Here is a 14,760-nt window from a genome sequence, read left to right as displayed (position 1 = left end):
TCTAAATACTGATTAAGTCAGTAGTGTTACCGTCGGGCAGGTGCGAGAGGCGAGACGGCAGCGGTGAGAAGTAGTCGTGCGCGAGCGCGCGCGGCGCGGGCAGGCGGCGCGCGGGGTCGGGCTGCAGCAGCGCGGCCGCCAGGCGCTGCGCGTCCCGCCCCGCGTCGCGCAGGCGCGGGAACGCCGCCGCCAGCGGCCGCGCGGGGCACGCGCCCCAGCGGGACACGTGCGCCCTCAGCCCGGGCAAGCGGGACACGCCGTTCCAACTATCTTCTGTAGGCGTGCCGACCACCTGACCGAAGTAACGCATTTGTACCAGACTTGCTATCGAATGTTACGTGTTTTTATTAATTATAACTTCTTCATCCTCAGAATATTATGGGTGAATGTCAAAAATCCAACTCAGTCATTTGAACTACAAACGAATTACCGATTACAAGCGAATCCTAAGGAAGTTCAGTGAAATGTCATAATTGGTGCAAACCAGTATGAATAAAGTTACACGGTATTTGAACATTGCTCTCTATAAACAGTTACATCAAAAAGAGTATTTTTAAGTAAGGTAGATAGGTACCTTGAAAATTTTGTCGAGCTGATCGTTCGTATCTCTGACTCCCGGGAATGTGGGTACGCCGCAGAGCATTTCTACGAATATACACCCAACTCCCCACATGTCCAACGACGTTGAATATTCCGTGCTCCCGAGAAGAACATCTAGTTAAGGAAAATAATTTAATAATATTGACGATTTTTGTTTATGAACATTATCAGTAAGTATTCATTTAAATATTTCTGAACCGAGTTTTCGTAAAAGTTTAGAATATTAGAATATGTTTGCCTTTGTTTCATCGATAGACTGGCCTTCTCCACCTGTACACTCGATATAAATTGGACGAGAGATCTGAAGCGTTTCAATTGTTGTATCATCCTCGAAAAATCGATATTCTGATAGCCGGCCGATTCAAGAGATATTAAAATAGAATGTTTATTAAGGATATCGTCATTATGGCAGTTTAGGAAGACATAATATTATAGAATAGAGTCCTATAGAAGACTTTGTATGGCTGTGCACTAATCTCAAGAATTTATATTGCGATTATAGAAATTAATTAAGCATTCGATCGAGGAGTGGAACAATAGCCATAAAGATAAACTGTATTTAAATAATAAGATGTACTTATGTATTCATTAATTGTATAAAACAGAAGTTGTAAAAGCTATTTCATGACCCACTATTGGGTGGTGGCTTCCTAAATTCTCGACAAGTTTTAGAGCTTATTCCACCACGTTGTTTGAAGGCGAGTTGATGTTATGTGGCAGAATTACATTCGACTCATACGGGTGTGCTCACGGTGTTTTCTTTTACCGCTTAGTTATCTCGTTGATAGGTTATAACATAAAATTATATGAAATCTCAGAAGAGCTTGCTTGTGTGTGAAACAGATAACTTTGCTGAATTACGTTACATAGGTTCAATATAGGTCTGTATACAATACTAAATTTAGATTATATTACGGCAGGTTATTATATAGCATTACGCATGCAAAACCTTACTTTGACCTGATTTGATACCAATATGGTCATTGTAAAATGATTATTCAAGAACCGGTACATCTAACAAGCCTGTATGAGCGCAATATCTCTGAGGTATTTAGGCCATTAACATATATATTTCAATACTAAAATTTCGTTCCAAACCCGCTGCGGTTCAAATGGTTAGGATGTATTGTGTAGCATAAATGGCCGCTTTAATAATAGAATTTTATATGAATTATATTCTGTATGTCAAATACGATTATTAATTCATTTGAAATAATGATATATAAATCCTATTGCTGTATGAATATTGGAACTTCTATACCTAAATAATCAAAATAAAAAGCAACATAAAATAGTATGTGGTCCTTTTGACCGATTTTCGGCCACTGTATGCAATATAATTACCAGTAAACTGCTTAGGATATATTATAGTGCACAAGTGTGTGCTACATCTCTATTCCCTCACTCTAATAAAAGCCGAGATGGCCCAGTGATAAGAACGCGTGAATTTTAACCGATGATCGTGCGTTCAAACCCGGGCAAGCACCACGGAATTTTCACGTGCTTAATTTGTGATTACAATTCATCTAGTGCTTTACGGTGAAGGAAAACATCGTGAGGAAACCTGCATGTGTCTAAGTTCACTGAGATTCTGCCACATGTGTATTCCACCAACCCACACTCGAACAGCGTGGTGGAATAAGCACCAAACCTCCTCAGAGAGGAGGCCTTCAGCCCAGCAGTGGGACATTCATAGGCTGTTACGGAATAAAACTCGATAATCTCACCGAAGATAGGTAAGGTGCATAGAAGATATATAATATAAGCAGTAACTAACCTGGCGGCCTGTACCATAATGTGACGACTTCATGCGAGTATGTGTGGCTAGGAACAGATTTCGCACGTGCGAGCCCAAAGTCTGCCAGTTTCAGTTCACCGTGCGAGCTTATCAGTAAGTTCTGTGGCTTAACGTCCCTGTTACAATGTACAAAAAATAATAAAAACACATTGATCACACATAATATTGGATATAATTTAGTATGAAATATGTAATGGGATAATATTAATCGTATCGATTTTAATTACCGGTGTAAAACTCGTCTCCGATGGCAGTAGGCGAGACCTCGGAGAAGTTGGAACATAAATAGTCGGACATTATGCCGATTGAGGCCACCTGGGTGCATCTCCATGTATTGCGATAAGTCTGTGTCCTGTGTGGAAAAATGTCCGTATGTATATAATTATAATAGTTAATAATTGATGTATGTATGTATCCCTAATAATAATAATAATACATAGCTAAATAATAAGTGATCTTTGATGATAATTAATTAAAGAGTCATCGATTTCATCTATTGAATTTTAAAATAAAAACGATATAAAAACAATTTGTTCGAGCGCAATTTCAACAAATGAAAATGGAGAAAAATATAATGCACTATATTGTAAACAACATGTCGCTTTAAATCATTTTGATTGTGAGTTTACAGTGAAATTGTTGTATTTATTTGTGAATCTGGCGTACTTTTGTATAAAGCCTTGACTTTCAGGTAAGTTTTTTATCTAATAAGCCCCCCCTACTCCTGCATTCCTCACGACTCTATATCTCTGTCTGTAACCAACTCACCACGAATTCGAACACGAACGTCAACGTTTCCCTCGTGTGCACGATGTCATGTAACGTTACAATGTTGGCGTGTTTCAGTTCTTTGAGAAGTGACGCCTCACGTATCGCTGTGAACGGCGCGCCCTCCTCTTCTTGCAGTCTGATCTCTTTTAATGCGACAACTTGCTGTGTTAAACTGCGAACAATTATTATATGATAACATTTCTCGATCCAATAATAAATTCTCATTTTAAAATTAATTGTTTAAAATAAATACACTTTCTGGTTTATTTAAAATATTGTGTGGCAATAAACATTGGTATTGCAAGAAATATTACTTAATCCTTACAACTTCAATGCTCATTTTTGCTTTTGCCTGCAATTAAACTGTCTCACTCACCCTTTCAACCAAAACACTAATATATTATGTATCGGCAAAGCAAATGTTAAGTATTGCGATTGTTATTATGTACATTAGAGTAACTGATATGTCGACACAAAGGGTACATATTTATGTTAAATTAAAATTAAAAATCAAATAGTAATTAATTAATATTCTAAAAGTTAACCTAAAAATAATTTAGAGTTAATGTATAAACAAAGAAGACAGCTTCAAGATAAAAGATGCTTTAAAGAAGCTATGATGTCAACCGAGCGCACCACCCACGTCTCATTTTTATAAGACTACATAATGTTTAACACAAGATGCGACGCCATCGAAACTCACGTACACGAGCTCCAAGTTCCTCAACACCAACTTGTAATGGGGAGTTAATTATTCAATCTCAAGTATTCGTAAGCTAATTTGTTGGGTTGCTACTTGCTTCTAGAGCGAACGAGCTTCGCAGTTCTGATATTTTTAATATTAAAGAGTCACACGATTCTGTATTTTTTATCTGTGCATTCAGATTTAAATATGTAATGAATTAATTTAAATTATTCACTAGTCGAATTTTAGTTATATTATTTATCGAGCATTACTCGACATTTTTCGAGAAAACTACGATTTCCATTGTCATGGAGCAGACACGTCGGAATCAAGTGAAACCGGTTTAATAATTATCATATTGTGAACACTAAGTATTCATTTAGAAGTAAGATTATAAATAAAATAATAGCGGTTGATTGTCATCGAATGTATAATACAGTCATATGTATATCTTCAATGGTCCAGTAGCTGCGACTTATAAATATACTGGTGGTGGCTTTGTGCAAGCTCGTCTGGGTGGGTACCTCCCACTCATCAGATATTCTACCGCAAAACAGCAATACTTGAAATTGTTTTGTTCCGGTTTGAAGGGTGAGTGAGCCAGTGTAATTACAGGCACAAGGGACATCAAATCTTAGTTCCTAAGGTTGGTGGCACATTGGCTATGTAAGTGATGGTTGACATTTCTTGTAAATGTCTAAGGGCGTTTGGTGACCACTTAAGCCTGGAGACCAGGAGTTTGGATGTTGACAGTATTTACACTGCTGTGCCCCCGAAAGTATTAAACCTGAACTCATTCCGGTCGTGTGGGATTATCTGTACTAGGCGATTTTGAAAATGAGAAAATAGAGACACACGCTTGTTATATATGCTCTGCGCAATTGGCTAGTCTCCCTTGAGAACAGCCACCGAGGCCGAAATTGGTGAGAAGGTTGGTTATATAATCAAAAGCATAAATTTGCTTTAAGGACTTTCACTAACTACGAAAATAATTGGCCATATAGTGTATAGAGTATCTTGGTCACGATTCCTAATAAGTGTGACCTCTGGCATCGATACTTTAAATAGAATGTTATTACAAAAATTAGCTTTTTAAATCTAAAATAAAAATAAATAATAAAATTTAGATTTAAAAAGCTAATTTTTTACATTTTTTACACTGATACGGCATCATTTGAATGGAATAGTTATTATACTAGTATGTAAATACTTTGTCTCACTTCTATGCAACCCACGGCTGCATTGTAAAATAAAATTATCGCTTACTCCCGGTCCGGCCATTACAAGTGGGACATTTGTAGTCTGTTACGCAATTTTTATTATTGCAACCAGACTGTTCTAAGTAATTAGAACGGCATATACATACCAATATACAAAATTAGTAGCACATATAAATCTTTAACAAATATCGATTAAACTACACATTCTAAAAGTTAAAGTATTCATGAAAAGTTAATGCTTTCACGACTCCTAAATCTGATAAAGTTACCGCTGAAACTTTCACGTGATATGAACATAGCAATTCAGCAAATCGTACGTGCTCGTTTCTTCTCTTTGATTTTGTGAGAAATACAATTTCACATATAAAATCAGCAGCAGAAATGCCGTAAACAGTTTTACAACTGCTAATTCGTTTCGACCTAAAACTAACTTGCCAACGAAAACTTGTGCATTAATTGGAGTTACCCATTAGGGTAACTCCAATTAATGCATATTATAGAGATATTAATCTCTAATTGCGGTCTAGTAATTCAGTGAGCGTACACAAGTGCGGCAATTAAAAGGTCTCCATTGATCTTATATAACGTGCTAATCGATTGGAATAATTGATTAATCATTTGTGATTTATTATTATCATAGATCATTTGTTAAATGTAGCAAATAATTATAATACAATTCAATTAGTCTGTCACATTAAAAAATAAAATAGACATTTTGAGCCTACCATTTCTACTGACATTCCGAAGGTATTACAGTCCAATCTTTTAGTTAAGACAGGCTCCAGTTTTATTGATAACTAGGTTAAGTTGATGGTTGAAATAGAATATTTTATGATTATTAAAGTAAAAATAAAACCAAATACACGCGCCGAACGGAAATTAAAAATACAGAGTAAAACATACATGTTCAGTAGTAGTAGTTCGGAACTATAATGGACTCTTTTCACATAAATATCCATATCAAGTGAGACATATCTCATATTTCAAATCCATTCAGAAGCACTACAATCCAACATATAGCATGCAGCGACGCCCGAGTTATGCAAACCGGTGTCAACAATTCAACAAAATATTCAGCGAAGCCAACAATACACCATTGAATATTTCAGAGCTCGTTTTAAAACGAGAGGTCCGCATAAAACACGGTTGGTTCAGAACAAAGTAGGCTAAGAGGATCCTATTTTGCATATCGACCAAAGTCAAAGGGTTTACCGAATGTATAACGCCCTGCTCCGATATTTTGCGTGATAAAACAAAAGGAAAATATCGATTCTTCGATTGGAACCAACAATAAATAATTAATAATAAATAGATATTTTTTAAAATATGGATTCGTTTGAGTATGAACCATCCTTATTTAAAAAATATGTTTAATTTATTACTTGAATGTATACAGCAACTATTAAGCCTCTGTATAATTTATGTAATCTAAGTTACATATTATGGCGATTAGTGTTTTTAGAAATAATTCCAATAAGTTGAAAAATAGTATTTTCTTAGAATAAGTGTTATACGTGCGATATCTGGAAATGATGAATACTAAATAATTCTTAGACTTGTCATTACGATATTCGGTTTTTACCAACAGTATGTGATGAAATAAAATATATTTTATTTTATAGGTTGAAAGTTATTTCATTGTAAAATTCATAACGATTGTCTTTTTTATGATAACTTGTTACACATTTAAATAAAAAAATACATAATGAACAATACATATAATTATTTAATAAAAATTAGCTTAAAATAATCTGTTAATATGCTTTTTAGTAAAAGTTATAATACGTTTTATTATTATTTAGTTAAAATATACTCACTTGCTATACCCCTTATATACTGTAGCGTAGGAGCCTTCGCCGAGCTGCTCCAGTTTAATATAAGCCTCGGATTTTCCGAAGGGGGAGTCACCCTGCCGACAATAGGATGATTATTCGTCAATGTTCACTCGACAATTGAATCGCCCACAAGCATCACGTGACTGAATAACTATGCGACTATCCTAATACATTTCTATAGTTTCATATTAAATGTTATAATAAAACTTCCATAATACATTTATCAAAAATATTGATTTACAAGACAATATATGGCTCACTCACCATTCGAACCAGAACACAACAATACTGATTATTGCTGCATGGCCGTAGAAAAAATATAATCTAATTTTAACTAAGTCATCTAATTTTATTACGATAGTAATTTAACTGAGAAAATTGTTTGTTATTTGACTTCAAATATTATTAAGGTGATAGATAAAATAACGGGCATCTGTTATTTATATACCTACACCCGGATAACAAAAGTTTTCTCATATGCAACTTGTAAAATTAATAGTATGAAATTATATTGAAAAACATATTATTTCAAATCAATAAACATATTTATTTTAATATATGATATTGATATAACATATAAATCTAAACAATAAAATCTAAAAATACCAGTTTTCCAAACATTAAATTGATGTAAGCTTTACAACCCGCTCACGTTATTGACAATAAAATAAAACCTGAAAAACTACATGGCACTGAATTGACAGGGCCGAGGTGAGGTTCGGATTAAAAATACAGCCCGATATTTTATAAAATTTTCAAAAGTTACTTATTTTTAACTCGATTCCAATCTGTCTTTTTTATAAAAGAATTTAAATCAACTCTGAAATTGTATTTTGTTTGCAATTTCCTTCATATATTCATACATACACATACTGAGAAAGTGACAGCACACTCTGTTTTTTTTTTTTTACTATTAATAGGCCAGCGTTTGACAGTTGACTTGTCTGATGTTAAGCATCGACACGGTCTAAGATATAGCACGCTTGCCTATAAGAAACCTTTTTACTCTGGATTTGAAGACACCAAAATTGTACCTATCGAGAAATACGGACTCAGGCAAAGCATTCCAAAGTTTCGCAGTGCGAATGATGAATGTAGACTCAAAGCGCTTCGCACTCAAAATGACTTTAAAATTTAAAAGAAACAGAATACAATATCCATACTACATATACTGGTAGTAATTACATTGCCTATTGATATTATCCTATAAAGACACTATTATTGTCTAGTATACTATTAAGGAACTACTAATAAGATACTAGGATTGTCTCAATTTCAATTAATTGTTTTTTGACATGTAGCAACTGAAATATACATATATATTTATTTTTATACTTAAAAGAAATTAAACTTTATTCGAATAAGCTTATGAACAACTTTTAAATAATAATTTTACTATTCACAAGCAACAATCGTTGCATCCACCGCACCGAAAACGTTAAGAAAATCGCTATTTTATTATATAACAATGTGAATATGTAATCATTATTTACAATTAACACTTTATATCTATATATCCAACAAGAAAACCACCGAATACCTATTAATTCTACGCGTTTGTATCAGCTACACTTTTTACGTACTTATTTTGTATAAGTATTTTTTTAAATATAAGTCAAACTAATGGGATGACAAATGTAATCTCTAATGATATTTAACCAAAAATGATCACAATCGTTACTTTAGTAGGTTCAATATAATTCTGAAAGCAGAAACCTTTTTGAATAGTATAATAAATATCTATCAAGAAGCTGTTCATTGGGGAAACGTATATAAATAAGTACATACATATATACTCAAACCGTACGACTCCGTAGCGTAAGAATGTGGATACCGTAAGTAATGTCGCGGCAATTTATTATCGCTTAGAATATCTTCCGCAGCAGTTGTTTATAACGATTAGTCTATCGTGAAGTGCTTTCAGCTCCACAGCTGTGCTGCCGTACGTTTTGTGTCTTATCTTTGTAACCGTACATATAAACGATATGCTTGTAGAATAATTGTATTAAAATCAATATTAAATAAGTCTTAAATATTATATACATTCCAAATAAGATATATACACATGGGCAGGTTCTAGTCAATAAGCGATTTAATAGGATGGTTTATCGTAGTTGTATATAATTTAAGGCAGTGTGACTTAATTTATACTTATTTGAACATATACATCAAATAAAAAATTAAAATACATATTTTTGTTACACGTACTAACTCCGTTTGCTCACCAGTATTTATAAATATAACGTAGTTTAAAGATATGTTTAGTGCGCGTGCTTGTTCGCGTTATCTCGAACCGTTGCTTAGTTCCCGCTTACTTCGTTTCGCTTTCTTCGCTAGCGCCTGTCTAAATATTTGATTTAACTAATGTGATACGGTTTGTTACGGCAGTCGGTATGCGGGCTCAGGCGTCGGGGAAGTTAGAAATAGATGTTCGCTGTCGTTTTCTTAATAAATATTTATTTTCGTAGGAATTAAGCGCTACAGTAATTAATTAATACATTCCAAATATAAAATTGTTAAGGATTATTATTTTAGTTACCTGAAGTATGACATTTAATATGTTATTATGAACACAAAAAAATTATAAATTATATAATTAGAAGTCATTGTTACATAAAATAAATATTTTAGTTAAAAATATTATAATTAATTTAACACAAAGTTAAATTACGAGAATGAAAATTAAAATTAAAGGATTTGCTTTCGGTTAAAAATTACAAAAATATAATAAAATAGAGCAGATATTTCAAACATTAACACACAATGCATAATGGTTACATTCGTTCCATTTCACTTTCCGTCCCCCAAGTACGGTACAATCAGAGACTTCATTGTCTACATACTGTTCGAACGATTTTAATAAGACAGTTCTCACCTTATACGGATATTGTATGCTAAGGCAATGTCGCGGGTTATCTTTATATGCTATCACGTAAAGCCTTTTAGTGACCGACGCATCGTTCTCCGACTTCAAACGTACTGATATACGTGCTATTCTTATGTCAACAAAAGAAATATCTTATTTCCATTGAACATTGCGTCACCAAGAATTTCTAATTTAAAAAACGTGTGAGATAACTTTGAATATGAGTTAATATCAAACAGCACATCTCTATGATATGAAAATATCACATACATCACTGTCTGAGCTTTCTTTTTGTATTCATCATCAATGCGAGTCACTGAGCGAACAGTGGCTCCATTATTTTTCCCTCATGGGACCTTTACGACTGACCGCCCCGACTTGCTAAATGATCCACGAAGATCTCGACACATAAAATGGTTCTATGGCCGCAAAAAATTGTTATCATTCTCACTAAACCCCAATTAACATAGATATAGGAAATCATATTCATGTACCCACTTAATTAATAGTGTATACAATTTATAATTATCACAGATTTGCATTAAAACACAATTAAATAACAAACTTCGTGTACTGTGAATGAGATACAATATTAATCCAAATATTAAAGCAAATATGTAACAACAGATGTTCCGAATTAATTAGCACTATAATAACATTAAACATACAAACTACTAAATTAGTTACACTCACCCCAAAGGCACTAAACCGCTTGGTCCGACGATTAGAATGTTCGTGTGGGCCAAGGAAAGCTTCCGACTTTGGCCTGGGTGGTCGTTTCGGCCTCATCACTACCCTCGCGTCCTCCCTCGCACCCTCGTCTAGGAGTTTCGAGTCTGAAGATACCGACAGCTGCCTTCGAACACGGTATTCACCGTTGCCACCGCCGCCACTCCACTCTAGGACAATATATAATGTTGTTAATATCATAAATGGAAGAGCATTCCCAGAGGCGATGGAAGCACTTTGGTAAATTAAATTTTTTAGTACTTCTTTACCTTCTCTTTGTTAAATCTTTGGTTCATTCGGACGAGGCGAAAGATGTGCGTTTCATATCAAATAAATAACCATTCGACTTCTACTGAATGAGTGAAATATATATTTAATGATAATAAACAATAATAACCGGAAAATTTTAATTGTATTAGTACTGTATTGGAAACCAAAAACATTATGTATGAACATGAAAATTGTAAGTAATAAATTAAAGCGTTTATTATATATTTTTTTCGATTGTTATATCAATTCTCTTTCAAATAGAAGAGAGGCGATTAAAGAAAAAACAATTTTTTACGGCGTCAATATTACCGCTCTGAAGGGCTCTCCGAAGCGTTAGCGTCACAAAGGCGCTATCGGCGTGATGTAAACACGATGCGAATAAATCATAGCAGGCAGAGAAATCGGTTGTATTATACAAATCGATTATGAAGACAATCGATCACGTTGGATAAATGGGGGATAAGATGGGAGAGAAAATTAGTGATCTACAGATTGCGATTTTCAATATTTATCAAGAGATTTCTTGATGTTTATGAGAGGGGTATAATAATAATTTATTACAAACGAAATAATGGTGAATATCATTTACATAAAAAAGCTACTTTTTGCTAACCAAATATTTTTCTCCTAATTGCCTTCAAAGCATGCACGAAATGGCACGAAAAATCACAGATCTGCGACACAACAACAATTAAACGAAACAAATTATTTATATGATGTACCTAGTTACAACAAATTTCAAACACACAGAAATGTCAGCGTATTACTTCAGAGATGCCCCCAATCGTATTTGTATATAAAAATAAATTCCCCAGTCATTGCAGGACACTACGATTCTACATTGAAAATAGGTCAGAGCCACAACTTTTTACCTTTATTTTCTAAACAAATGAAACTATACAGAGTTAAAACATCGTACATATAAATTAAATTAAAATTGCATGCATAATACTTGTACACGCAATAAACCGTAATCCGTAACAGCCTGTGAATGTCCCACTGCTGGGCTAAAGGCCTCCTCTCCTCTTTTTGAGGAGAAGGTTTGGAGTTTATTCCACCACGCTGCTCCAATGCGGGTTGGTAGAATTCACATGTGGCAGAATTTCAGTGAAATTAGACACATGCAGGTTTCCTCACGATGTTTTCCTTCACCGTAAAGCACGAGATGAATTATAATCACAAATTAAGCACATGAAAATTCAGTGGTGCTTGCCCGGGTTTGAACCCACGATCATCGGTTAAGATTCACGCGTTCTTACCACTGGGCCATCTCGGCAATAAACATCTATATAATAATGTAAGTAGGTCACAGGAACATAGTTGAGGCGCGGTTGGTACCAAATTCAGGGATACGTGTGGAGAAACTGTTCCTCATACAAATTATATCATTTATAATTTAGACGTAACGTTTACATAAATATAAATAATAAAGATTTTTTTTTTTATATTTATTATATAGAATTTAAAAAATATTTCAATTCAATGGAAATGCGAAATAGAATAGACACAATTTACGCTCATCAGCTTTCACGCTCCGAAAAGGCTTTTACACAATAATGACAGTTTCTTTATCTGTATATAATAGCAAATTTTGACTACTCTTGACTGCTGGAGTATTCAATTTAGAGTGAGGTTTATGACATTGGCATCCAGTAAGGAAGGATTTTTGAAAATAAAAGAATTGGGTCATCAATTTCGTTCCATAATGAAATGTGACAGCATCTTATTTGTGCAAAAGTTTACGAGAAGTACCCGGCTACTGTTTGACATGTAAAAATGTCTAACCTTATGCAAACCTTACGCGATTTACATAGAAGATCAGAAAGTTAATAAGTTATTTTTAAAATAACAACATTCAATTCTACAACTCAGATTCACGTTAACAAGTCGACTGCATAACGGAGTCTCGCAAGATGTACCGAACGGATTTAATTATGCTTTACAGTTATACATACCGCCGTAATAACGTCTTTGGAAGCTGTATTGAAAATTAAATATACACATGGAAGAATTTATAAAAATCACATGAATAAGTTATATGTCGAGATAAAAACGGATATGAAAATCTACACATCGAAGAGGTGAAACACCTTTTTGCATCAGAAACGGTACATATAGCAACGTTGCATTATACGAACTCGATAGTTAACCGCCAGTCGCACCCAATAATTAATAAATTGGTAATTTAGTTCCAAAGTTTGAAAGCTACATAAATTATTATTTACTGACGTTTAGTTATCGCAGGCTCGTTTTACGGCTATGGTCTTTTGACATTCGTTATGCGGCATGTGACGTACACGCGGGATTCGTTGGTATCGTAATTCATAGAAGAGAATAAAAATGTTTATTGGGCCCTAAAGTGACATTCAATTTCAGCCGGCCGTTCGTTTTCGGTGACATTTCCGTAATTAAAATGGACATTTGGACATTTGCCATTTGTCATTTCAGGTATGGATGGGGGAAAGATAAAATATGATTTAAGCAATTTATAAAAAAAAAGATTTATTTTATGTAAAAATTTGAACGATATTGTATTTTTTATAAATCATCTTGTTCTCTTTTTATACAAATATGAATGTAATACATACTAAGTGAGGAAAACTGATTTCAAATGAAATAAACATATTAAATAAGTTTATTTATAAAAAGTATAATAACTTAAAAATATGTTTTACGACAAGGCAAGTTTTCGATTACTGTTCGCTACTAATTTTAAAATTACCACGTATGGGTCAATCACATGCTCGTGGTGCACCCTGAGCAAGGTCGGTAGTTATTCTTTCGAGTGTTTTCAGGCCACAGCGATGACTCTTGAACTCTGACTGTTGAAATGCTGAAAAAAATTCCCCACCCTTGGTCAGTACTAACTCGGGAGCAAATTGATTCGAGCCTTTCCCTTTCCCTGAAGAGCATCTTGCTGAATGCACCACACGGGAAAGTTAAAATAAAATAATAAAAAAACAGATAAAAATTATAAAACTGTTTTAGACTATATTCACAAAAAATATAAAATAATATTATTTTAATTAATTTAAAAATGTTTAGGTTAATGTCAAATTAACAATTGCATATAGCTTGCGACACGATATATTCCCTCCGGGTGATTGAAGTACACAAAGTGGGAGTGCCAGACGCGGGATTACTATGATTGATTACAACAATTATGTATTACTACGTAATATTTTAATATAATAATGTCAAGTGCAACACACATTATGCCGTAGAAAATGTTAATCGATTACACATCGACCCCAATCATCTTAATACATACAAGATGTAGACATGTTTAACATTTAATCAAAATGTATATTAAATAGAACCTCCGCACATAATTATCGATATATTGTAACATGATTAATACCCTGAAATTCATGCATTAAGTTATTCAATTAAATACCCAATTAAGTACAAGTAGGTAACCAGAGTATCAGGCAACGCTTCTTGAAATCGCTGGAGGGTAAATTTGACTATTGTATTATCCGTGTAGATTTAGAAGGATCTAATTAACAAATTAATTACATTGGAATAAGTTTATATTAATAGTTACAATATTGCCTTTTGTTATATTTTTTATTTTATTACTTAGTCGGCTTTAAAATGCATGTTGTATATTCAGAATAAAGTTGATCATTTTGATAGAATCTGTGTCAATAACTGTATAAACACGAAAATTAAGGATAAGCTTGTAAGATAAGTCCTTCCCGTATAAAGGTATTCGTTTTTTTATTAAAATACCGCATATATTTAACTTTTCCCTTTAATAAATTTAAATAGTTCTTTATAAAAAATATTAATAAACAATACATATTACTCAACACAATATTATACAGATGATAAAAAGCGTGGAGTATGTACTTTGTCAGGATATGTATATAAATTGAATTTTGTATTTGACTAACTCTATTGGCGTTTCATCTCAGTCGAAATACATTCCAAACCGGTCTTTACATTTAATATAATCGTTAAAAATGATTCATAATTCCTTG

At 33.6% G+C, this 14,760-nt stretch overlaps 2 protein-coding genes across 3 annotated transcripts in view; one reads left to right on the top strand and one right to left on the bottom strand.

Moving 5' to 3' along the window:
- Positions 1-14,760, top strand: part of LOC126774192 (sphingosine kinase 1-like) — a 311,061-nt gene that overhangs the window by 131,409 nt on the left and 164,892 nt on the right. The gene's annotated exons all lie outside the window — the stretch shown is intronic.
- Positions 1-14,760, bottom strand: part of LOC126774201 (cyclin-dependent kinase 14) — a 74,097-nt gene that overhangs the window by 4,226 nt on the left and 55,111 nt on the right. For both annotated transcript variants that reach the window (XM_050495609.1, XM_050495610.1), the window contains exons 4-10: positions 10,469-10,674; positions 6,892-6,983; positions 3,167-3,341; positions 2,626-2,750; positions 2,378-2,514; positions 575-714; positions 31-292 (exon numbers count right to left, since the gene is read on the bottom strand). In XM_050495609.1, the coding sequence (XP_050351566.1) occupies positions 31-292; positions 575-714; positions 2,378-2,514; positions 2,626-2,750; positions 3,167-3,341; positions 6,892-6,983; positions 10,469-10,674 (1,137 nt within the window). The remainder of the gene's footprint in view (positions 1-30; positions 293-574; positions 715-2,377; positions 2,515-2,625; positions 2,751-3,166; positions 3,342-6,891; positions 6,984-10,468; positions 10,675-14,760) is intronic.

The sequence above is a fragment of the Nymphalis io genome, chromosome 16 (genome assembly GCF_905147045.1).
Source record: "Nymphalis io chromosome 16, ilAglIoxx1.1, whole genome shotgun sequence".
NCBI lineage: Eukaryota > Metazoa > Arthropoda > Insecta > Lepidoptera > Nymphalidae > Nymphalis > Nymphalis io.
The sequence above is the reverse complement of the archived record's forward strand: the minus strand, read 5'-3'. Positions and strand labels throughout refer to the sequence as shown.